Source organism: Strix aluco, chromosome Z (genome assembly GCF_031877795.1).
Source record: "Strix aluco isolate bStrAlu1 chromosome Z, bStrAlu1.hap1, whole genome shotgun sequence".
Taxonomy (NCBI): Eukaryota; Metazoa; Chordata; class Aves; order Strigiformes; family Strigidae; genus Strix; species Strix aluco.
In genome coordinates, this window is record NC_133971.1 from 61613219 (window position 1) to 61637931 (window position 24713).

Genomic DNA, 24713 nt, shown 5'->3' on the forward strand with positions numbered 1-24713 from the left:
ACGTGATTAATGATTCCAACCAGAAAACCACCAGAAAATGCTCAGCGTTGGCTTTGTCAGCTAGGAAGATAGGAAAAGATGTGGTGATCAGCATGGACATTAACATTCAGACACAATTAAAACATTAATTTGGGCTTAGAGGAGCATTTAATACATCTTTGTAAAACATTCCCACCCATCCTCACCACCATTTTTAATCTTTTCATAAAAGATGTACTAATCCAGGAGCATGCATTGGAACCAAAAAGCCTGAGTACTTTGAAGTAACCAGGATGGAGCAGCAATGAAAAAATCTGACATCCGTTGGCATAGTGTGAAAAAAAGCACATAACTGTCTCAAGTGCTGGAGGTCTTGCCATTCATCTAAAGGCAACATGCTCAGTCTCTAGGAAAAAATGTAAAGAAACAATCATCACAAGATGGTCTAACATTCACAGAGATCTTGGTAAGAAAAAACATGTCTTTGCTACTATTGTCTCCAAATACAAGCTCCCCGTCCTGTTGTAAAGCTTCTCCAAGCCTCACCTGGTATTGGACATGTCCAACACTATGTCTATTTGCCCTGTTACTCATTTTCCACACAGTATCCTATCCTCCCACACTGAGCCATATCCAACCCAAGAAATGCAAGCACAAGGATGTTTGCTTTGTTTGTTGTACCGCCTGTTTCCTCTCACTTTGGATAGCCACCATTTCTTACTCACTCCCACCTCTTGTCTTTCAGCACTCCCCTTTTACTTTAGTGTCTGACTTTTCTGCCTCTCATGGGTCTTTGCTTCCCATCCACTAGGCCAACAGCAATTCCCAACTTTGAGAGTGCCTTCATCAAACAAACTACCTCATAAGAATTTTGAGGTCAACTCTCAATCATTTCTGAACAGCTGTTTGCTGCAGCCTCCCTCTTCCAACCCCTGTGCTGATAAAACCATTTTTAATCAGTTCATTCTCTTCTCGATGTCTCTTCACAGCTAAGTAGTTGTAAGTCTGAAGGCTACACACCCTGTAACAGCCCAGAGGGGAAGTCATCTCTTGCAGAGGTGCAAAGGGTTCACAGCTGACACAGGTTCCAGCTGCCCTCATATTGTGCATGCAGTACCACTGGGTCCATCAGTTACCCCAACCACACGCCTCCTTGTGCTTCCTTCAGTAATGACCATTTACTATATATTTGTGTGGGGCTGCACTGGTCTCTGCCCTGGTATTCAGGTTCAGTCTGTTTCTGTCATGGAGACAGTACATGCACCTTCCAGCTCAGGAAACCTTCAAACTGCTGACCGCCAGATGTCAGAAGGGTGCGCTGGGGAAAGGGCTGCACGACTAATTGGTCTGTACCTTCCGGGAGCGGGACACGCAGAGGCTGCTGTATGAGCTGGTAAAGCCACCTTCATGTTCTTAGTCAAAGGAAACAACAGTAAGGGCTCTAATGAAAACCATTCAACTGCAGAAGATGAAATACGTTTGGTTTATTTCTTTCTAAAGTTTGTACATATACATATATCATTATACATATGTAAGATCCTTCACTAGGGTTGCTTGATTTCAATTACATAAAAATTATTGGGAAGCTTGCAGGCTCTTTGTTGCCCGTAAGCAACATTTATTCCAACTTATAAAAACACAGAAGAACAGAGTTATAGTCAGGAACATGGACACAAGAGAGAAGTCTATATCTCACAGTTTCAATACATCAAAGGCAAATTATTTGTCTGTATACTGTAGGCTTACTTTATCAGCAATGATAAAATAGAGGAAAATATTTATATACAGTCACCTCAAGTGAAAAATAAAGCAATGTAAACTTAAATTCCAAAATATTATTTTAAATGATATAACAATATCCCCAAAAGTCCTTCTTCCAAGGGAAGAGGACTGATTAAGTGCCTTCATTTATCAGGAAATTATCATTCTAGTACCAGTTACATGAAGCAGAATAAGGGAGAGCATCCTGTGGTACCTGTAGAAAAGATTGACAACTCTGCTTCAGGAAAGCATCTCTGTGTAAGCAAGTATACGTTTGAGTCCTTATGGACATTGGCAGCACGTGGAAACATCTCCCATGAACCAGGGCTTGACTCTGACCACTTGACCACTGAGTAGTATGCTTTTCTGGCCATGCATGTTCCATGGGACAAAACAGGGTGCCCTGGTGGTAGGATAGCCTCAAACCTGAGACTGTGACCATCCCAAGTCAGAGCAGCAAGTTTCCCGCTGCTGGAAAAAATTTAGTGATTACCTCAATGCTATTTCACAGCAAACCAAGAAGTTACCACAAAGCAGTGAGATTGGGACTGCATCTCTAGTGTGTTGCATGAAAAACACTCCAGTGATTCAGTGATGAGATTAGAACAAGTTCAAGGTTATCAGAAAGAAGGTAAGAAGGTTCCTACACTTGTCAAAAGGGATAGGAGGCCACCCAGAGGAAAGGTCTCACAAGGACTGCTGTCAGGCTACACACATGTGCAAAATGTTTTTCTGCATTACCACTACCAAGAGTTACAGTTCCCATATGGATACCACGCAACAATAACTGAAAATTCAGTCCCCTTTCTCAGGCTAAGGGAAAACAACACTGCAACCGCTCAGGAGGGCAAATGACTCTTCCTAACTGAGACTCTGAGTGAGACAGTGCTTACCCTCATCTTACCAATATATCACCATGAGACGCAGGTAACCCAAAGGTGAAGTTCAGCACTTGAAAAAGAATTACAGCTCACCCAAAGCAAGGTGATGGGGATGTCCCTCTTTGTTTCATCCCGAGCTGCGGTCCACCCACATCTCAGTCCTGCAAGACACAATCACTCTGGCCATGGTCCAGTGAAGTACAAAGGCATGGCTTCACTGGGGTTGCTGAAGTGCTTCAACATAACTGCATGATAACAGTTTTTTGACTCCAGGTTAAGAATCCCACCCTCAGGCTTTGCTCTCCCCTTCCAGGGATAATATAGATAATGCTAGTGTTACAGTGACTAGAGTGCAATAGAAAAACCCACTGGGTTTCCTTATGTCTTTTTACTTAGATCAGCAACTTGTTAAAAGATTGTTTAAGCCTCCCAAGGGAAACCTCTGGGAGGTAGAGAAGATGGCCAAGAGATATTTCAGCCCTGCTGCTCTTTTCCCTGCTGATGAGCCAGACATTCTTCTGGAAATCTGTACAGTTGCAGAAATAAACCCTCACTACTGCTGTACGGCTGTATCTGCAGGAGACATCACAGGCACCTGTCCTGGTTGGACACTTTTGGACATGATGTCCCCCTGGTGAATTTTAACAGAGCGAGGTCGACATTTTCAGAAGTAAAGCTGTGTATTAGATCCCCAGAGTGTGATTTTCAGAAGAAGTCAGCACGGATGCTCCTGGTGCAGGCATCGGCTGACATCAACAGGGAGAGTTAGCCCAGTGTTAAACTAGCAGAAAATCCCACCCAGTAATCTTTGTTTAGAATCTCAAATATATACCTTTGCCTTCAACGTGCAGAACAACAGGCAGCCCATGGTGGACAACACACGGAGATCAAGGCAGCTCAAGGGATACCCTAAATCTGAGAAAGCTCTGACGACTGTTTAACCTAATTTGAGAACAACTAGAACAACAAGCATCCTAACAAAGTTTGCAGCTGCTGAAGTGCTTTGACCAAAATAAGCCTCAGAAAAGAACAGCAGGCTTTGGAGTGCTGAGCCACAGAAGCCATACTATACCTATGAAATACATACACACATCTATAGGTATCACTTAAACACGTTCACCAAGTAATGTAAGTCTCCGATGGTACCTCATGCAAAGAGTAATGATTTTAAAGTTTTCCAGCTGCCAAAAACCTCTGTTCTTTTAGCCAAGTTATAATCCCAGCCTCGAGTAAGAGGACATAATTGTCATCAATATGTACAAATTTTTAAAAAACGCACAGCATACCCCTGTTCTCATCCTACAGTCTTTCAGAATTTGACAGCACTGAGCATGAGGCTTTCATAAGCATGTAAGTGATTTAAGACTTGTACCACTGATAGAGTTTGCCCTGTGCAGTGACACAGACTAGATATCATCGATCTCCCTTCTCTCAGCAAGAGGCTCAGGGGAGTCAGAGGATTTTGTGTCAAACAAGTCTCCACGGCAGCTTGACTAGCTGCTCTGTGGTTACACCAGGATATTCACTTGGTCCAAGATGAAGCTGAAACCTCACCTGCTTAGGCAAAAAGCATCTGGTTGTGCTGGTCTCATTTAGGTGAGTTACACAGAGGATCACTTCCATAGAGTGGCTACTCAATGCAATGGTTTATGTCAGAGAAAAATCCTGCCCTTGTAGTTTGTAGCTATGCAAAGATTGGAAGTGTTAGGTACTTCTTCTTGGTCCAAATAAACCTCTGGCCTGTACCTCAGTTGATTCCCAGCACACATTTAACAGCAGATACCACAGGAGGTTCCCCACTGTTTAAACATTTCTAATTTTGACTGAGTAGTTCGTTGTTCAAAGGGGAGGACAGAGAATGCTTTGGGATGGCCTAAATTTGCTCCTCCTGACCATGGGACCAAAGTCAGGTCAATGGTGTGGCATTTAGGAAAGCTGTTGCTTGCATTTGCTAAGGGAAGTGCTCTAATAATTAAAATACAGCCTCAATGCAGCTAACAAAACAGATGAGCAAGGTACCTTCTCTCAGGCAGGGCTGAGCCTACCTCCTTTCACTGTTCAACTGGATGTTGCCAACAGGAGGGCAGATACTCCCACATGGCACCTGGACACACTTCCCTGGAACCTGTCCTTGCTCTTGCTTAAACAATGGGATGGATAGTTCCTCAAACACAAAGTGTAGGTGGAAAAGGAAGCCAGCATTTCTAATTACCCCCAGCACTGAGGCAATGCTTGAGCACACAGTCGCCAACAGGTGACCAGACATTGAGGGTGGCACTGGCTTTCTGACCTACCTTCCTACAGTATCTATGCCCTGTGCACTGGTGCTCAGCTTAGGTGATATCATTTCTCTGGAGGCTGACAAAGCCTATTCTTGCTGGAGCAGATGTTCAGGTCCCACAGAGTGATGCTCCAGGTGAAGCAGCTCACTATACTACACCTATGCTGCTGGGAGAGCACTCGGAGAGAGGAGAGGCCAGGCATACTGCTTCTATATGCACTAAAAATATCCTCTAAAAAGCACAAGCTGGAGAGCAGCTCTTTCAAAGAAATTTCTGAGACAGCTTCTTTGGTTCACCCCTCTAGGAAGCCTAGATATTGGATGCTGGGAACACATGCTGGGGAGCTCTGGTCATACTCTGGAGAGAAATGTGGAGTTCATAACTGCCCTCTCAAAGCAGATGTGATGTCCCAGAGCCTGAGTAAAGCAATACTGGGGAAAGTTTAAACAAGCATCAAGCTGGAAGATTGCTTGAGATTAGGTGTGTATACTGCCTTTGCCCTGCAAAAGTAGCCAGTGTTTCCGACAAGCTGGATACCATCTCTCTGTGATTGGGAGACACTGGTTGAAAATGGTTTTGGTTTGGTTTTGGTTGGTTGGTTTGTTGGTTTTGTTTTTTTGTTTTGTTTTTTTTTTTTATACAGCTCCCCAAAAGGCTGCAAAATGTATGGCCTGATTTGGAAAGTACCCAACTCTTTGCAAAACAGCATTTCATAGTTTTGTCACAGCATGGGTTGCCTCTGCCTCCAAGACTTTTGGAAAGGAGACTAGGAATGTCACAAGTGTCTGGTCTGAGGGTGGGACGGGGGACCTTGCGTCCCTGCAGCATAATGCTAAAGGATCATGGCAGTCAAACTCTGTCTCGCACTTCCCAGCTATAACTGTAGCTGGAAACACAGGATACCAATAAGCAGAATGAAAAAGCTGTTCACAGGGTTATCCATTCAATGCAGTGCTGCTTCAGAGCAGGTTTTCTCATGGCAAGATGGGACAGTCAAATTTTCTGGATTTCTGCAAGCATGGAAGGAAAGAGACCTGTTATACAGAAGCAGCTGAGGTGCTAAGATGACAGACAGGAGCAGCTTGACAGAAAAGGAGGAGGAACTGTCAGACTAACTGTGATAAGGCCAAAATTGATTTAGGGATGGAGAATGCAGACATGGTAAGCGGTACACCGTATGCAGAGAAAAGCCTTCCTCACTTTCAAGAACGTTGCCATGCAATGCTTCCAGAAGCACAGTGATAACCCTGCCACCTTTGACTTTCTCCACTGCCACAACCACCACCTCACTGAAGGGGCTGCTCTAATCAAGCAAGAACCTCACTCCCCCACTGGAGAAAGGCAAAAACATTGGCTCTTTCATGCCAGAAGAATAATCAGCCTTGTTACCAGAAGGCACTGGAGCTGTGAAAAAATCACTGAACGATTCTGGTCTCTGGAGGTCTGCTGGTCCGAACTCCTGCTCAAACCAGGGCTGCGCTGAGCAGTGTTCTCCAGGAGAGCCCCCAGATGTGGACAGACCACACCCTGGGAACAGGCAGGATCAGAGGGGAAGCACTTAAGGGATGAGCTTAGAAAGCCCTTAGAAAGCTTCTGGTAACCATTTACAAGTGGCTGGCTACAGATGAAAAACTGTCTGAGTCGGCGTTGCAGCTGAACAGCATTTCCCCACAGCTCCGCTACATTAATCACTCTGCTGACTGAGTTATCTCTCTACATCAATTAAAGACACAACATAAATACTGGATTTAAAAGCTGTAGTCATGTTCACTGGTCTGTGCGTGATTTATCTGCAAGAGGCACACAGATACACAGCCAGCCCAGAGAGTCTCTTTCGCAGCCATTACCGAACAAAAACCATCTCAACCAGACCCCTGCATCCTGCTGACTCACAGAGGAGACTGTGGTTTTGACTTCAGAAGAGTTTCTCACCTGCTTCGGCTGCTGAGTGGGGAGAGGGGAAGGCAATTTTGTCCTTCTCCCTCACCCCTCTGCTGTCAGATGCAGACCAAGTGAGGTCCTCTCCTGCCTCTCCTCCCTCAACCAGGGAGAGGAGATGGTCCAACCCCTGCAGGGTGAGCAACCAGCAAAGCTTCAGAGCAGGATGGGATCCTCCAGGACCTCTATTTGCATCTTGAGAGGGGGGATGCAAGGAGCCATTGGTCCCATCCTGCTCCCCTCCTTACATCCCCACCTCTCAACACACAGGCAGAGGTTTCGCCTGAGTGACAGTTGCATGCTGCAGCAGGGAGGATGACAAGGAACGATGACACCTCCCTGCATCACCAAGGCAAAAGCTGGCTTGCACACACATATGCTCACAGTGGTCTGACAGTAACCTCCGGAAAGCTACAGGCTGCTTCACTGGCATTGAGTTCAGGTGCATGGTGGGTCTCAGAGGAGGGCTGAAAACCAGCAGAATATACTTACACATTGCAACAGGAGCTCCTGAGTCACTGAGGTCAAGCACTGATCTCTGATAAAGGCAAACATTTCAGCAAAGAAAGGCATGGTACCAGGTACCAAGCTATCTGGCCAGACTCTCAGTGGTGCCACCCAGGAAGATGCATCGCTGAGACCTCCTGGGAACCTGCCCCCACCCTTTACAAGAGCATCGAGAGGAAAAAAAAGCAAATTACAGTACTGCTTAGTAGATGATCCTATCCCAAGGGAGTTCAGGAGCCTTAGGCGTTCACAACAGGATCACATTTTTCTCTCAGCCTCCAAAATACATGTTTTCACATGGGTGCCTGAGATGCCTGGAATTTGTAAAGCAATGGAGTAAAATGGCATTAATTAATACTTAAGCAGAATCTGGCAAATTCTCAGTAAACTAATCTGCATGCCTCAGCAGTCTCACCAAGAGTACTCCAAGCTCAACAAATGTTTAATGACTAAAAACCACAGTGAAAAACTGTATTTGCTAACCCCAGATGAGACTTAAAGAATAATCCATTTACAAGTATACATGGAAATGGAGAATAAATAATGAAAAATGAAAAAAAAAAAACCCTATGATTTTTACAGTTCACTTTTTAACTTTTCCTATTGCTTAAAATCATCTCCTCTGCAATGACTTTGAGGAGGAATTATCCAGTTTCTGTGTCAAAGATGGGAAATGTATTTTACAGGAATAATTTCTTTTTGAGCTCAGCGATTTAACTGCAGTCTACATCAACTAGAATATTTTAAAAGCCGGGGGAAAAAGTTAAATGTCACCTCTTTGCCTTTTAAAGCACTGCACTCCATAATCACAAGAGGTTTGCTGGGCATGTTCCAGACTGCCTTCAAAAACCTCACCAAGACAACCCTGCCCTGACAGCCAAGCAGGGCTTATTTACAAATCTGCATTTTTTTTTTTTTGTTTCTGTTGCATGCTTCCTAACACCATTATCTAAGACAGGACAAGTTTTCTTTGTCAAACGCGCATTTGGCATTCCCCAAATGAATTTCTTCTTCTGTCTCTTCTGCTTGTTTGTTTTAAACCACCAGAGCATGATGAACAGCTGCAGGGATCTCCTCGCTTTTTTCCCCCCCATGAACTGTTGATCTACAGCACTTAGATTAATTCAAACAATCCCTCTCAATGAACACTATCATGCACCTGTCTACACTGAGTCTCCTAACACAGCATGCTGCACATCACTTGGCTCCAGCAGCAGAAGGCATCTCTCTTCTTCAGGAAGAAGACTGAACATTTGCTCCACTGTAAGTAAGCATGTACAACTTCTGAAACCCCAGTGCTTGGGAAGCGCTGACAGTTTCTATTCTATTCTCTGCAGCTTTTAGCAATGTTGCCAGGGTTAAGGGCCAACCTCCTGACTTCTAGCATGGAGTGGCCACTCTCAGTAGTAGATGCCAGATGTGTGTGCATCCCAACATCACACATGGGAAGAGTTCCACCTAGTTTTGCTGCTGAGCTGCAACTGCAAGGTTTGATTTGGTTCAACACCTCCCGGCATCTAAGAGCACATCATCTTTGTTACAGCCAACGGTGAGCACAACACTGGGAAAGCTGTCGCACAGTGGTTCTCGGTGGGGAAGGCAAGTCACACGGTGCCTGTTAAGGTCCTTCTCTCTTTGATCACTCTCTGTCCTGCCCACTGAACTGGCAGTTCAGTAATCTAGATTAATTGACTTGGACCCTTCAGGAAGTCTGGGAGAGCACAAATCTAGTCAGGTGGTATTTTTTTTTGATGTGTGGCCCTTTGACTATTTGGGCTGGAAACACCAGCACATTTCTAAACAGTCCTTGCACTGATCTTGACGTTTCTTTATGCATTAAGAATTACATCCATCAGGAAGGCTGCCCTGTGCCAGCCACAAAGATAATGGCAACAAACAGTTTTCAACTGGTCCTCAACATTACCTCCCAAGGTGCTCTGCAGGAAAGGCCAGTTTGGCTGTACTACTCCACTTAGGGGAAAGGCAAGGCGAAATGCGAGAGATATCCAAGCTCACCCAGAGGGCCAGTATCAAATCTGAGATTAAAACCCAGGGTGTTAAGGAACAGATGAGCCAGCACATTCTGCAGAGCCACAGTGCCACCCAGGCAAGAGAGGCTAGGAAGCAGAAAAATGATTTCTACATCATTCTTTCTACTCCCTGTGCCTGAAGACTTCTGGCCACCCTGAGGGTCTGTGGCACAAACAGGGGGCTTTCAGGTATGGAAAGCTCTACTCATGGTGGTCTCTCCCTGTCCTGAGCTCCCCTCTGAAAGCCTGGTGCAAGGTACGCAGGAGCTGCAAGGTGGACTGGTTCCCTGTGGGTGGAAGGTAGGACCTGTCAAAGCTGAGGCTGCCTTGTGCTGGCCTCCAGGCATGGAGTAGCCAGGACAGCATCAGACTGGCCCGCAGCAAGGACACATATGTCCTTTCTCTGGTCTGCACCAGCCTCTTCCACCTATATGTGAGCTAAAGCAGGAAAATGGAGAGCTAAGGACAATCCCTTCCTGAAGAGAAAAAGCAAAGTGCTTTTTGTCACTAGCAGAGAAATTGCAAACACCTATCTGTGCACACCAACAAGGAAACTCCTGGAAGGGGGAGCATCAGGGCACGATACATCATCAGGCTCTATATAGCAGCGAAGTGAGAGCGTATGGTTAAAAATTACACAGAGGCCCTTTGTCTTTAAAATACAGTGCTAATGGCTGGCATCTACAGCAGCATCCTCTACCAATACATTTAAAGACTAGGTAGTCATTACAGCTGGGTAATCCCCTAATCTCCCTGACTGCAGAAACAGCACAGGTTTGGATACCCCCCAGCCTGCTAACTCAGGAAAAGACTCTTTGCTTGGAAGGAAGCAAACAAATTATTCCAATGCTGTCATCCCAGCACTGCCACAGGTTTCCAGGTTTCATTCCTTCGTGCTCATAAGTCCAGGGTCAATGCAACAGTGACTATTTACTGTAGCACCCACTGCTAAGTACCATTGTCAGGAAACCAGTATTCCCAGCACCCTAGGCTCTAGTCAGCCTTCTGCACCTGCCCTTTTGCACAGCTTTTCGCACAGCTACAGCTTGCATTCACAGCACTGCAGCATTTGTCCAGTTACTTTTCCCACCTACCACGTAAATAAAGTGACAAGTGACTTGAGAGATGAAAGCCACGTGCCGATGGGAGGAGATAAACGGGGAAGAGACAGAATATACATCACAGCGCTCTACCCCTTCCCCAGCTCCTTTAAAAACAGAACAACACAAAAAAGTCCCGATGCTTCAATTGCTAAATGATAAATTAACAAAGCAAAGCAAAGCAGGAGCAAAGACATCTCCCACAATCTGCACAGAAACAGCAAAATATACAATAGAAAATGTCACTAACACCCCATTCAGGCAGATGCACTTATTTTTCATGAATGACAGGTAATTAAATGGAAAAATTTTGACCACCAGTACTTTCCTGCATGGCTGTTCCCCTAGTTGTCATTTCCATCCTAAGTGACCTTCTGCTTAATGCTGGGTGTTTCTGGCCTGTAGTCCTTCCTCTCCGAGACATTGCGCTTCACCTTGGCACTAACTGGAGACTCCTGATTCAATGAGGGACTCGAGTGGGATTTCTTCAGTCCTGGCACATCGTTCTCTCCTCCGTTCAGCAGCTCCTTCGCCCCTTCTTTCAGGAGGCCAACATAAATCTCATAGCGATTTTTCTGGGAAATGAAAAGAAAGGCCTGAATCAGTCTGGAAGAGATTCTGCAGAAGCACTTGAGAGACCATCTGGGTAACTGAATGGCTTCTGCTGGCCTTGAAAGCCAGGAACCTTATATGGATGTGAACAATGGTGCCTGATGTGGACATGAACAATGGTGGCTAATGTAAATTACACTGCAAAAAGGCAGGCTGAGCTCAGGGGTGCTGTGCAATTAGAGGCACTCAGTTCTGCAGCACACAAACCCCAGCGTGCTGCTGAACGGTGGCTCCCAGCTAGTAGGAGTGCATGGTGATTTCCAAGTAACAACACCAAGTGAGAGCTTGCTGACCTGAGTGATGCTGAGTCATATTCTGTGCTCACACATATTGAGATGTTATGTGCCCCACACAGGCATGGAGATCAAAGTGCAGTAAACTAAGGGACAACAAAAATCCTGCTCTGGTTGGCTACAGCTCTCCCCTGCAACCCTCCACTCCCACCAGCAGGTCCTGCTTGCTTTGCTTCAAGCTCACCACAAAGAAACAAAGCAGGGTCCTGCTAAGCTAAGACTCTACCAGCTTGGCCACCACTGAGCCCATAAGAGAATGGTCTGCAAGGTCAGACCTTAACAAAAAGGAGCAGATGAGAGGGCTATGACAGTAGCATGGCATGTTCCCCTGACAGGGCCACTCATGGTGAACGATGTCCAGAACCTTCTATTTTTCCAATTGGAAAAAGTTCACTTTCACTGTGCCCCATGCTCACAAGTTCACTTTCACTGTGCCCCATGCTCACTTGCTCTGTTCCTTGTCTGGAGTGGAGCTTTCCTTCTCCAACAGGAATATTTCACTCTGTGTGCCACAATAACATTTTCTGCACAGAACATCTTGGTAACCAACAAAATAAGGGTACATTAACAGAAGATGCCTGCAGGGCCTCAAAAACAGAAGCCAGGGCAAGAGGACCTGAAAACAGAGCAACCCACCTCCCAGGATTTTTTTAATAACCTCCCCCTGACACATCCACTGAAGATGTGGTGCAGGCATTGTAATTAAGGTGACCTCAGTCAGCTGGGGGCCCAGGGAAGGATGACATAAACAACCATACTGATTGTTATATTTCAAAGTGGCAAAATAGCTGCCAAGCTATTATGTTCCTGACAGAGGAAGAAGTGCTTAAGAAAAATTCTTCCAGTTTATAACAAAATAATAAAGTTCTGGTAATAACACTTATTTGAGGGCAGGAAGTCAAAAAGCTTGGTAACTGCTTCAAAGTTAGAATATAAACCAAAAAAAAGAGAGAATGTGACTGGGTTTCTGAAAAGTCCTGTGAATAAACAAAACTTCATAGAGGAGGATCATAAAAGAATCCACCTAAAAATTAAATTAAAAAGTATTCTTATCAATTCCATATCTGGAGCTTCAGCTCCACAATGTGCGAAAGAAACACATGAAGCAGGTATGATGTGTCATTCAATAAAAAAGGAAATGGAGAACTAGCAAGCACAACCCTGATGATGATGCACTGGGCTGATGAATGATTCATCACACAGCAAACGGGACACCTCTGCAAAAGAGAAGACAAATCAGTGCTCTAAGCCTGGGATCATCAAGGGAGAGAGGGATTTCACTGCCATACGGACTTCTGCTTTCTGTTGGTCCAGTAAACACCATCAGGGTCACAAAACCAAGCAATCAGAATGGCAATCCAGGACCAGTTTCTACCCTGCATGTCTGCCAATGGTCATTTGCCCTGCACTTTGTTGGCCCATCATTTCTATCACAATCAAGCAATGCATTTAGAAGTGTCTATTTTGATTTCAACTGCAACAAACTTGCTTTTAGTGATCTAACTAGGTATTGAAGCTGGTGAAAATTTTTCCTTAAAATAAATTAATCTGGAAAATTCTGTCAAGAAAGTAAAACCACAGAAGTTAAAACCATTGAAAAACTTCTACAACATTATCTTCGAAGAATGGAGAGGAGATGAGGTAGCTACGCATCAAATTTCTAGCTTCACCTCTCACCTGACAACATTCAAAAGATCTCCCTCAGACAGCAAGCAAGGATAAATGTTCCTTCCTTTATGTCTACAAGCAAAGGCACCATCAAGAATAAATGTTCCTGGCTGCATTCCTGAACAAGGACTAGGCACTTCCTGGTTCATCTCCCCTGAGAAGGAAACACCTCATTTGTCTTTCATCAGGAATAAGAACGAAGGGAATGCCAGTGGGTGAACAAAAAGGAATTACAAGGGCCTACAGAAATCTGGCTTCCTTCCTAATGGGACTATGCCGCTTCCTTTGGGACTTGCACGCCCTTTTAGTGTGGTTCTGGAGATGTATCAGCATGTACACAGATGCAAGGTCTGGTCTGCAGTCTCAGCCTGAAAGAGCCAAGTACAAAATACTGCCTCACCTGCCTCTTGCCCTTTTCCTTTGACCCCATGCAGCAAGGTCTGTCACCAGCTCCTGCCTGACCCTGACAGTGTATTGTTCTGAAGGGAAGGTGAGGAAACCCCAAAACCAGGGGAACGTTTCCATTAAGGATTTTCATATAGCTCACTTTTTTTTCTTTTAAACTACCTATTGATAGTTCAATATGGCCTGCAAAATCTGTGCTAAGTGTGAAGGTAACACAGCATTGCACAGCAGCATCTTGAATCACCATCTCTCGCACACAACTGAAGTTGGCACCACCATGTGCCTGCTCAGACAGGCATTCCTGCAGTGCTGATCACGCATCTGAACTGCAGAGTACAACTGCTGTTCAAAGGTCTCACTAGGGAAGAAGACGTCTTTTGTTTCCTGTGCTCTGCTGGTTCTACTTTGTACTGAGGTACCTGAGGAACATTTCTCTAAAAACCGCCATGATAAAGTTGACAGAAAACAGAACGAACCCACAACAATCTCCTCCTCCATCAGTCTTCCTACAATCTTCCAACAGCTCAGACCTACATTTCATCCTAAGTCATCATACTTCTAGAAGTGATAGAAAATAAACTTTGTGTCAGGGATCCAAAGCCAAGAAACTCTTTGCTCCCTCAAGTTGCACAAGACCCCTTACAGAGTGAAAGTGTGTGGCCTGCTCTGTACATCCGAGTGCTGTGTTAAAAACTGACATTGTGCCATTGAACGCAACCCTTTGATCTCAACGGTTCAGCCAGTTTCCAAACCCCCTTACTGTCGAATTCTTAGTCCACATTTTATCAGCATGATTTCCTGCTCATAAAGCCAAGCTGACTACTCACAATCACCTTCCTGTCTTTAATGTGTTTGGAAGTGATTTCCAGGAGAATTTGCTCCATCACCTTCCCATGGACAGTGAAGCAGCTGACCAGCCTGTAGTTCCCTGGACCTTACTTCTTGCCTTTCTTGAAGACAGAAATAACACTGCTCTCCTCCAGCCCTCAGGGGCCTCCCCTGATCATCATGACCTGTCAAAGGTAATTAAGGGAGGCCTCACAATGATCATCCAGATCATCCAGTTCCCTCAGCACTCATGGGTGCATCCCATCAGATCTCACAGACTTGTGTATGTCCAGTGTAAATATTCCCTTACTTGATCATCCTTCACCAAAGGGTAAGTCTTCCTTGCTCCAGATTTTCCCACTGTGCTCATGTATTTGTGACTGATGAAGGCTGGTCTTACTAATAGAGACCCAGAAAAAAAAAGCCATTGAGTACCCTGGCCTTTCTCAGCTCTTAGTGACCAGGTCTCCTGTCCCATTATGGGCTGCAACTAGGCCCATATTTTCCCTGGCTGTACTGCTGCTAACATACCTGTAGAAACCTTTCTTCTTGCCCTTCACATCTTCTGCCACCACAAAATGAAATATGGCTTTCCTAAATGTGATCCTACATCCTCGGACAGTATCTCTATTCCTCGTGTGTCACCTGTCACTGCTTCCACCTCCTGCACACTTCCTTTTTATGGTGGAGCTTTGCCAGGAGCAACTTGTTCATCCAAGAAGGCCATCAGCCATCTTTGTTTGGTTTCTTGCTTGTCAGGATGAACCATTCCTGAGCTTAAAGGAGGTGATCCTTGAAAAGTGACCACTCTCTCAAAGCCATCTACCCACCAACCCCATATCTAATAGGATTCTTCTAAGCAGTTCCCTGAACAGGCCAAAGTCAGCTCTCGTGAATTTCAGGGTTGTGATCCTACATTTTACTCTGACCCCTCCTTTCAACATCATGAAGTCCAACATCTTGTGGTCACTGCTGCCATGGCTGCCCCTGACCTTCATATCCCCAACCAGTTCTTCCTAGTTTATAAGTGAGAGGTCCAGCAAAGTGCCTCTACTTGTATGCTACTTGGTCACCTGTGTTAGGAAGTTGTCAACGAACTCCAGAAATGTCCTGGATTGCCCTTTTCCTGCTCATCCTGACGTCCAGCTCACTGGTACACAACACAAATGGCTCTGATGAGGCATGTCTATGACAATAATTTTAGAAAAGCAGTTCCTTCAGAACATACCAATGGAAGACAATAATCATGATCTGCATTACTGTAGAATGAAGTCATTCCTTAAAGATTGAGGTGTCAACACACTAGGCAACACATAGTCTTATAAGACAGTTTCTGCCTGAAGACCTTATCATCTCTTCAAATAGATATATCAGGCAAGGACAGAGGGACACATTTTTACCCTCTATTTTACAGACGAGGAGCCAAAGGTCACAGGAAGTCCTTATCAGAAAGAGCCACATCCCAGCTTCTGGGATTGCTGTGACATATCTAACAAGAACATATTACTCAGTGAAGTAAGGTGAAAAATGTAAAACTTAAGGACTGTACCCCAAGCATAAGACCATTTGACACATCCACACCCAAAAACTAAAAGTAATAATGTTTCCCATACATACTTCAAACTCCAGATAGTGGTCCTTCAGTTTGTAATCATCTACTTCCTTGCCTTTAAGCTTCTTGTCAGGAGGATAGGACCGATGTTCAGCAAGCTCAGTGGAGATCTGCTTCAGCTTAGCTTCATGGGACTTCAGCTGTTCATCCTTCAGAAACACATTAGGCACTTAAGTGACAGAATCTAAAATATTTGGTAAGCAAAGGAAAATAGAGAGAACCCTGTGCAATAGTAGTTTCTTTTTCTTTCTCTCTTTCTCTCCTTCTTTAACTAATTCTAATTAATTAGATTATGTCTGTTATCACAGAGCTCTGTCCCCAACAGGTCTCTTGAAGGCACCCAAGCAAAGTGGCCAAGTTTGCAGAAAAACTCAGCAGCTAGCAGATGCCACCGGGAAGGATAGCAAACCTGTCATCCCTTGCCTTGTTGAGAGCAATGGAAGCAGCGTGCTGCAGAGCATTACTGACAACATGACACTTCTGCTCTAATAGATTTTTTGGCAAATTAAGGCTGCTGCACATGCAGTCAGACCAAGGACTGAACGAGACAGGCAAAGACCCTGCCTCAGGTCTTTGCAATGTAAAAGTAGTCCCTTCCAGATCAGAAAGGGCATGGAGTAAGGGCCCTTCCTTCCGTTTCTGCACTGCCAAACACACTCTGGTCTGTGGTTTCCATTTGTTCAGAATAATACAATACATCTAGAAGAGGAAGGGCTGTCCAGTCCCCAAAAGGTATTTCATTTTGCTAAGCTGTTACCAGCTTTTATCCCACTGTGTAGTTGGACAAAGTGAGGAGATGCTACTCTCCCTTTCTAGGCAATTTCCTTTATCATAATCCCAGGCCCACTCACTTCCTCCCGTCCATCTGTCAGCTAACCTTCCCTCAGCTCAGAAGGTTTCCAGCTCCTGCAGCATGGCCTTCTGGCCATTTCTAGGCTTGGATCTAAAATTATGTTTGAATTAGGCAAGTCTAAAATATAGACATGATCATGCAGATCTCAGTGACTTAGCCAGAGTTGTAACAGCAGGTAGTACCCAACTCAGCTCCTGCGTATGTACCTAGCCTTAGAGGAGGGGACAGCTGCCAGTAGTTGTCCCCCACTGGCATGGCTGCGCAGCTTGGAGCTTCAAGCCTAGCTTGGACATGCCTGCACTGCACTGTGAGTCACACCAGGGCTGAGCCTTCCAGCTCACTGAGCTGGAACGGTGGAAAGGAGCAGAAAAGGGGAAAGCTTCTACAGAGAATTACAGTTGAGCCCCAGCTAATCTTGTGTTTCAACTCTTTTGCAAGAGAACTGAAGAAAGAAACATGTGGGATAATTTGCCTCCGCCTGTACATGGGTAGGGCTCAAACCACTCACTATTGGCTGCCAAAAATTCTTGTTGCTGTTAGTAACTACCCTGGATCTGCTTGCTCTATTAGAGTGCCCAATCACTCTTTACACTGTGCTGAATCCCTGGTCCCAATGACATTCTGTTGCAGTGAATTCTACAGCCTGATGACAGGATGTCTTTGAGCAGCTATTAATTTGGCACTTGTAATTTCCAGGGCAGCAGCCCTTTGGAGCTTTTGTGTGTGCATGAACAATCTCAGGAAAAAAAAAAAAATCCAACCTAGTAGATCTTTTCTAGACTCCTTGTTCCTTTATATATAGCTTTGTTACATCCCTCTTTGGTTGGACTAACCAAGATCAGACACTGATCTGCTTTTGAAAGCAAACTTGGTACAATGATCTTGCACAACCTGTCATGTCTAACCTCTCCCCCTCGCACATGTTAGGTTCTCACTGCATCCCGACTTCTACCTGACCAGGAACAGGCTCTCTGAAGAAGTACTGTCCATCAGCCCACAAAATCCTAAACAGCAACCACAGGGATTTGACAATTCATATTTTTCTGCCTGTCAAATGAGAAGCAGCCTGCTGGCAGCTTTTTCATACTGACAGATGAAAGCAGACATGTTTCTGCTTGCCTTTGAAATTATCTGCTTTGAACACTTAACATTCTTCTTCCTTAGCTAAAACAGCTTATTTTATTTCACTTTTCGGGTCTCCCCTTCTTTAAGACACAAACCACAGGGCTGTGTTCTATTTTTTTCCTTTCCACCTTAAACAGAAACAATGAGAATAGGAAATAACATGCTAAATGGAACAATCACACACAACAATGATGAGTAAAAAAAACTTTGTTTGGTGACTGAGGGTAAATTATTCAAGCTCCATCCAGTATTTCAAAGATGGTATGCACAAGGGAAAGGTAAAACCACGAGGATGAAAAGTTAGTATTATTCTGTATGAGACATGTTTTAAACTTTAATCCAGAATAGAAGATGGAAAGTCAATCACCACTTTGTAAGAAGAAGGGCTACTGCCACAGAGAGGGAAAAGCAGGGGCGACATAAAAAACCACCCCCTTAGAGAAATGCAGATTATGAGATAGTGGTTTCTAAGGAGTGTTGCTAAGCTGTGAAGATGGTGAAAAAATGAAGCAATCCAGCATAGGCAGATGACTTTAAAAGCTACAGGAGGTTACCTGTAAAGTATATACCTAGGATTGGGATCTATCACCTCTGTCACTTTGTCTACATGATCAATGCAATCAATACCATGTTCCTGACAGTGCAGGAGGAATTGCAGGCATGCATCACAGCTCCCAAAGTACACAGAGCTATTGGCACAAGCATCAGACACAGTCAGTCTGAAACAAGCAGAATTATGTGTTTTTTCGTGCTAGAAGTAGTAGAGCTGTGAAACTCCCTACCACAGGGTGTTGTGGAAGCTAAAAGCTTGTGTGATCACAAGGGGAGACCAAAGACATTCAGGTAAGAAACAAGTTTATAAGTATACATTAAACAGGAAATCCCTCAGCAGATAAAGGTTCAAGTCTGGAGAAATATATTGATGCTTGCCCGATGCATCAGCTTTCCCCTTTTATCACCCCAATAAGCCAGAGACCAGGACTATATCCATTTCTTCTGAAATGAGTGGCAACAAACACTCAAATTCAAAAAAAACACCAGTCAGACAATATTTGAAATGTCCTCTGCAGAGCCATAACTGCAGGATGAAAACTCTGTATCTGGTACTAGGAACATTGGTGATTGTTTCTTTTCTTCAAAAATATAAAACAATTACTTCCAAATCTGCTTCTTCTCTTCTGCCACTTCAAATCTTGCATCAGGAAACAAGCAAAGATTCACTGTGCAAGCCTACTTTTCCTAGGAATGCTAATGGTGATAGCCACAAAACAATGCCAAGGAGTACTGTCCCGTCTCTAGCCAGCCACAGAAATTGCTATCACCTACCCTCTATATAAAAACAACTCACCTGAGATAGCTTCGTTGTAGTGGCTGGCAGGAGTGGGCGACTAAATTTCTTCTGAGAGCCAATTGCTGCTGGAAATGGTGGTGCAGAGAAGACAGCAGCCACACAGTTAATCTTATTGATCCAGGTCTGCATTTCTTCTTGGCTCCTGTAGAAGAAACACGTATTAAGCACCTGTTGACTCAACGTCCTCTACCTCTTTTCCACCGCTTAAATGGCATTTTAAAAGCGAGAATAATCAGAACTGGACAAGTCTTAGAGTCTGCTCAGTCTTCTGGTCTGTCTTTGCAAGCGGTTACTGTCAGGTATCTCAGTCACAGGCTGGCTTGTGATTAGGTCCATAACTCACCCTAGCACGCATCTTTTCCTAATCCAATCCAAATGACACAGGTGACACAGCCAACCAATGCCCTGATTCAGACATATCCTAAGGTCTCAGCTGTGCTGGACACCACAGATCTCTAGGACGTTTCACATAGATCTCAGTAGAAAAGGGCTCATGCACAAGACTGATGCACAGGTTTTTAAGTCACAAACAAAAGGTAGGTCATCTGTTCTGTCTGGATATCACAGCCTGAAGAACTTAACCAAATTATTCTTGCATTAAGTAGTAATTTTGTTTCTGACCAAAGCGTATCTTCTAGAATCCGTCTAGGACCCGATGACATCAGGAGACAGACAATCCAAGACTGCCTTTGGTCATTTGTTTCAATGATTAATCACCCTGACTGTTAAAAGTTTGTGCCTTGTTTCCAAACTGAATTTCCTGGAGCTTCAGCTTCCAGCTGCTGCATCTTGTTATGCCTTTCTCAGCTAGATTAAAAAGCCTCTTAAAACCTGGTGTTTCTTTCTCATGAACTACTTGTGCACTCTAATCAAATCACCACTTATTTCTCGTCAAATAAACAGATTGAACTTCTTAAGCCTCTGCTTTAACCTGTCCAAGCATGAATTTACCCCTCCTTCAGTACTGTTTTCTTTCCTCAACAACTGGCACAAATCAGAAGAGAGCACTTACTGGGCTTGGAAAAGCAGGACCCTCCAATCTGCTGTTTTAAGCTTCAGGACATTGGGTTTCTTCTCATAGTCTGTTGCCTTGGATGCTAGTGCATGATGCACACTAACTGCATTCTTCAGATCTTCCTCCGACAAAGCTTTTTCTGGCTTATATTCATCCTGCAGGAGTTAACAGGGGAAAATGGCATCTTATTTCTCCATGTGCTACTCCCTTTTCCTTTAATCCAGGGAAAACCCTTGTTCCATAGTCATGAATAGTATTAAAGTATTATGAACTGAATGCAACCTGACTTGAGCAGTTGCAGTTTCCACTACCTTTAACATCTTTTCCTTTCTCTTTCTTGATCTCTTTGCAAGGGAGAGAACTAGTTCCACTACCTGCTTGACAGGAAGAGGAGTAAACAGGGAGTATTTGACTATCATAATAGCTGTTGCCTATTTGTCTTCATTTCAGGAATCCTTGATGGCCAGCTTTCCACCTCCACTGCTCAGCTGCTGGTTCCTGCTTGGGTTCCCATCCTCCACGGCTCAATTTTTATTTTTCTCAAACAACTACCTTTGTATGTCCTCCTAGGTAAGTCCTCACATAGTACAGAAGCCTCCTTACCAGTCTCCACAGAGCAAATACAGCAACCTCCTTTAAATCTCTCTGCTCAGGGTCTGCAAATGGCAAGCACAGGACTGTTCAGGTTTTTGACACAACAACAGTACCACTCCTAACACCAAATGACAAAACCAGCGAGTCAAACTCTGTGTTGCAAGTGTCAGCTTCGGAGCAGTCTTCGATCTCCTGAGTGACAGAAACTGGATGAGGGCACAATCATGGTGTAGCCAAAAGTTCAGTTTAAAGCCAACCTGATTATAAATGGCTTGGGAAAGACAGGAGCTTTTTCAGGAAAAGTCACTTGCCAGCAATTCTGCATAAACAACATTTCTGAAGGAGAGGCCAAAGCAGCCTGCAATTGATTCCATTTCTCACCCTTAGTACATCACAGAAATCAGTCTCATCTGAAACACCCCCAAGGTGGGGGTGGGGGGGCAGCAGGGGCAGGAGCTGAAGGCATCTGTGCTCTCAGCCAGGCTGGGTTTGGTCAGGGCTCTCCAGGATGTTTCAACAGATGGAGAGTCACCAGCTGTGGTGACCACTTCCCAGAAGGGAAGACAAAGTGTCCTGCTCCTCTGCCATATCTCATCCTTCCTCACAGAGGTCCAGCTAGTGCAGGTCCAGAACTTACTGCTGCTCAGACACTTCATCAGAGGAGATGCAGCTAATCAGCAATACTGTCACAGCACCACCTCCACTTCAGGCCAGACAAGGGCACAACCGACCACAGATCTGACAGGCCTAGCAGAAAGGCAGAACACTGCCACACAGATGACCAAAGGGTAGCCTTCAACCTAAACATCTGTGACATAAGGGGTTTACAAGGTCTGGTAGCGAGCGAAGCCAAATGTCCTTCCTCTCTCATACCTTGAGTCACAGCAAGCTTTGAAGGAATCTCCATATCATGACGGACTTTCCCTACTCCCACTTATATCATTCTCTAAACCTTCTTCAAGGAAGATTTGGGAAAGTCCGTAGTCAAATGACAAGAACTGGAGGAGGCTGTCCAACATCTGGCCCAGCCCAATCTTGAATATGGAGGAAGCAAGCCCCTAGGTCAAGCCCCTTCCTTCATGACTTCAAAAGCTAATTTTTTGGTGGTAGTTTGGGGGGAAATGACTGGCTCCACTTCCAGGGAGACTGGGAAAACTTCAGGGCCAGGAAATTAATTTAGACAGGCCTCAGAAACATGGTATTCTGGCTTTCCTCAAATTACTGCCTAGAGACAATGTAAGCGATCGCCTTGCCTGTTGTCTCCCAGCTTCCTCTGGGAGATACATCCAAAGTCCACAACCTGCTCTGGTGTCTAAACCTGTTCCAGAAGAATTCCACATTTGGGCAGTCTCAGAGGCAGTCCTGTCTGAGAACCCCTCCTTACTGACAGAGAGCGTTCATGATAATCCTTGCTAATCCCATTGGATCAGCTGGCTGCAATCTATCCTGACAGCTGGGGGTCTGACAGCTTCCTCACTGATCAGCATACCGGAAATGTCTCCACACAGTTGGCCAGCCTCAGAGAAGGCTGGAAGGACATGAATGTGCTGTCAAAATTCCTCCTCTAAGGCCTCCAACTCTTTTCAACTGGAGGGAATGCAAGAGGAGCAGGAACATCTGTACCTCCTACGCCATCAAGGACAGCACATGTTCTAACGTGCTGGTGTCAGCGTGGAGGTTGAGCTGAAATGGAAGGCACCTCACTAAGATTAGACCAAGACAGTGGCAATATATGAAGAGCCAGAAAGGAACTGTCACCTCTCTGTCAACTGAAGGCTAATGTGAGTGTTGCACACAATGCAATGACATGCTGAATTCATCCTTCTCAGACTCCCAGAGAATGACTTTCCCACATCATGCTGACCCAGAGTCAGCATGTTTCTAAATCTGTTTTTGATAGACCAGAGAATGGCATTTGGCTTTTTATCAATCAATGTACCGTGGGTGGATATCTCCACTCAGTTGCATGTGATGGCTGCAAAATTCTCTTTCAGAAAGTCTCGTCATCGAACACGTTACATCATTCTAGCCTTTCTCTCTTTTCTTTTAATATTTTAATAGAGGAAGCACATTTAAGAGAAGTTCTACAAAAATATCCGAAAGCCCACAAGGATATGAAGTGCCACATCAAAGAGCAAAGATGTTGCAAACCTCACAGAAGAGTTTGAACAAAACACGAAGGTCCGTAGCCTGCAGTGCTTACCCAGAAGCAATTTCTAGCAAGGAAGCAAGTTCAGCCTTACATTCTCTCCTTATAAACCTCTCTTCTGTATGCAAATCACATCCCACATCAGTCTAGTGAACAGACATTCTGTCAAGCTGCTACTTTGCTATTTCCTCCTGCTATGAACAGAGGGCAGGAAATTAACCTTGACCTGAGGATGTCCAGAGACAGGGCCAACATCCCAAACATGTCAAACCTCTCAATTTATGTAATACTATGCAGGCCTGTTTAGTTGACTAATTGTGAATGTTTCCACTGAGCCCCTCCAGTGGCCTCTCTGCTCACTCAGAAACCATCTCTCTTAAATCACTCATTTAAAAATAAAACAGTATGCAGCACAGGAATTAGCACTGGAACATTTCCAATGGAAAAAAATAAAGTAAAATGTGGGCACGGAGACACGATTGCCCAGATAAACTCCCCAGTAAATCTCAAATGACCACTATTTACACAGCACTCTCATACATGGACTTTGACAGCAAAACAAGGAGAGCTGAACTGGTGTGCAAACAGAATGACAGAAGAACTGGAATCACACTGCCCACTGTGGGAATCACAGCTGCTACAAATAAGTATCACAATAGTGTCTTAAGGGAACAGCTGAGTTACAGATAAATACAGAAAGCAATAGCGCAGCGGTTTGTACATGTGTTTGTGTGTACACAGTACCTAGAACAGCGAGATTTCTCTCTCCCCTGCCTGAATAGCACTCAGGGCAATGAAACCCACCATCACAGATGTTACCTCCACAGATATATAGATAATATACAGATAATGAGAGAAAGAGGGAAAATGTATGTGTGCATTTATGAATGTACCCTGCCCTACAGCACTCCATAACCAGGAGATAAGGCAAACAGAAGCAAGGAAAACCCTTGCCCATGACTACTGTCAGACCTATGCATTTCTTCAAAGCAATCAAACTGTTCTAAAATGCTCCTGAATTTTCTGAAGTTAGGATAATTTCAGTTTCCTGGCATATTGCAAAAGGAAACAACAGCTCAGCGACTTTTACTACAACAGCTTGGTCTAGCTGTGTATTTTAAAAGCTTGGCACCCTCAGTTTCTGCAATACCACATCCCTAAGAGCAAAGTTTATTTCAGGGCTGATGCAAAGCCCTAATGGACCTTCTGGAATTGAAGAGAAATCAGAGGATGTTTCACAGCTGCAGCATGAGGCATTGTGGCTGAGCAGGGTCCGGAGGCACATTGGGGAGGTTCACAAGCCCATCACTCTGGAAATGAGTCACTTCCCATCAGGGTTCTCTGTCAACCTTTTACAGCACTAAAGTAAAAGTCTTGCTTGTCACTGTGCTACAGTAAGATGGCTTCGGTGCAAGTGTCTTCAGGACCAAGTGGGAGAGGGCAGTTTTGCAGAGTAAACACCCTGTAATCACTAAACTCAAGTGCTGTGACAAGTCCAAGGTGTGCAAATAACAAACAAGAACAAGAACAGCAATGTATTTAATTTTGCAAAGGTTCAGTCTGATGTGAAATTACTCTGTTGCTCTCCAACGGATGGAGGGTGAGAGTGGGGGAAGCACCATTCTGTAGAAAATTTGCATGCTATATCAGCATCTCTACATTTTGTCAAACAGAAAGTTTTTTAAACCAATATGCTTAAAAGTATTTAATTAAGACTCTAAAATAGACCA

At 44.5% G+C, this 24713-nt stretch overlaps 1 protein-coding gene across 6 annotated transcripts in view; it reads right to left on the reverse strand.

The window, feature by feature from the left end:
• Window positions 1–1448: 1448 nt before the first annotated feature.
• PSD3 (pleckstrin and Sec7 domain containing 3) overlaps window positions 1449–24713 on the reverse strand; it is a 111585-nt gene continuing 88320 nt past the window's right edge. For all 6 annotated transcript variants that reach the window (XM_074811915.1, XM_074811914.1, XM_074811913.1 and 3 more), the window contains 4 exons: window positions 20238–20395; window positions 19223–19367; window positions 15902–16045; window positions 1449–11053 (listed from right to left, as the gene is read on the reverse strand). In XM_074811915.1, coding sequence (XP_074668016.1) covers window positions 10841–11053; window positions 15902–16045; window positions 19223–19367; window positions 20238–20395 — 660 coding nt within the window. In that variant the 3' untranslated portion in view covers window positions 1449–10840. The remainder of the gene's footprint in view (window positions 11054–15901; window positions 16046–19222; window positions 19368–20237; window positions 20396–24713) is intronic.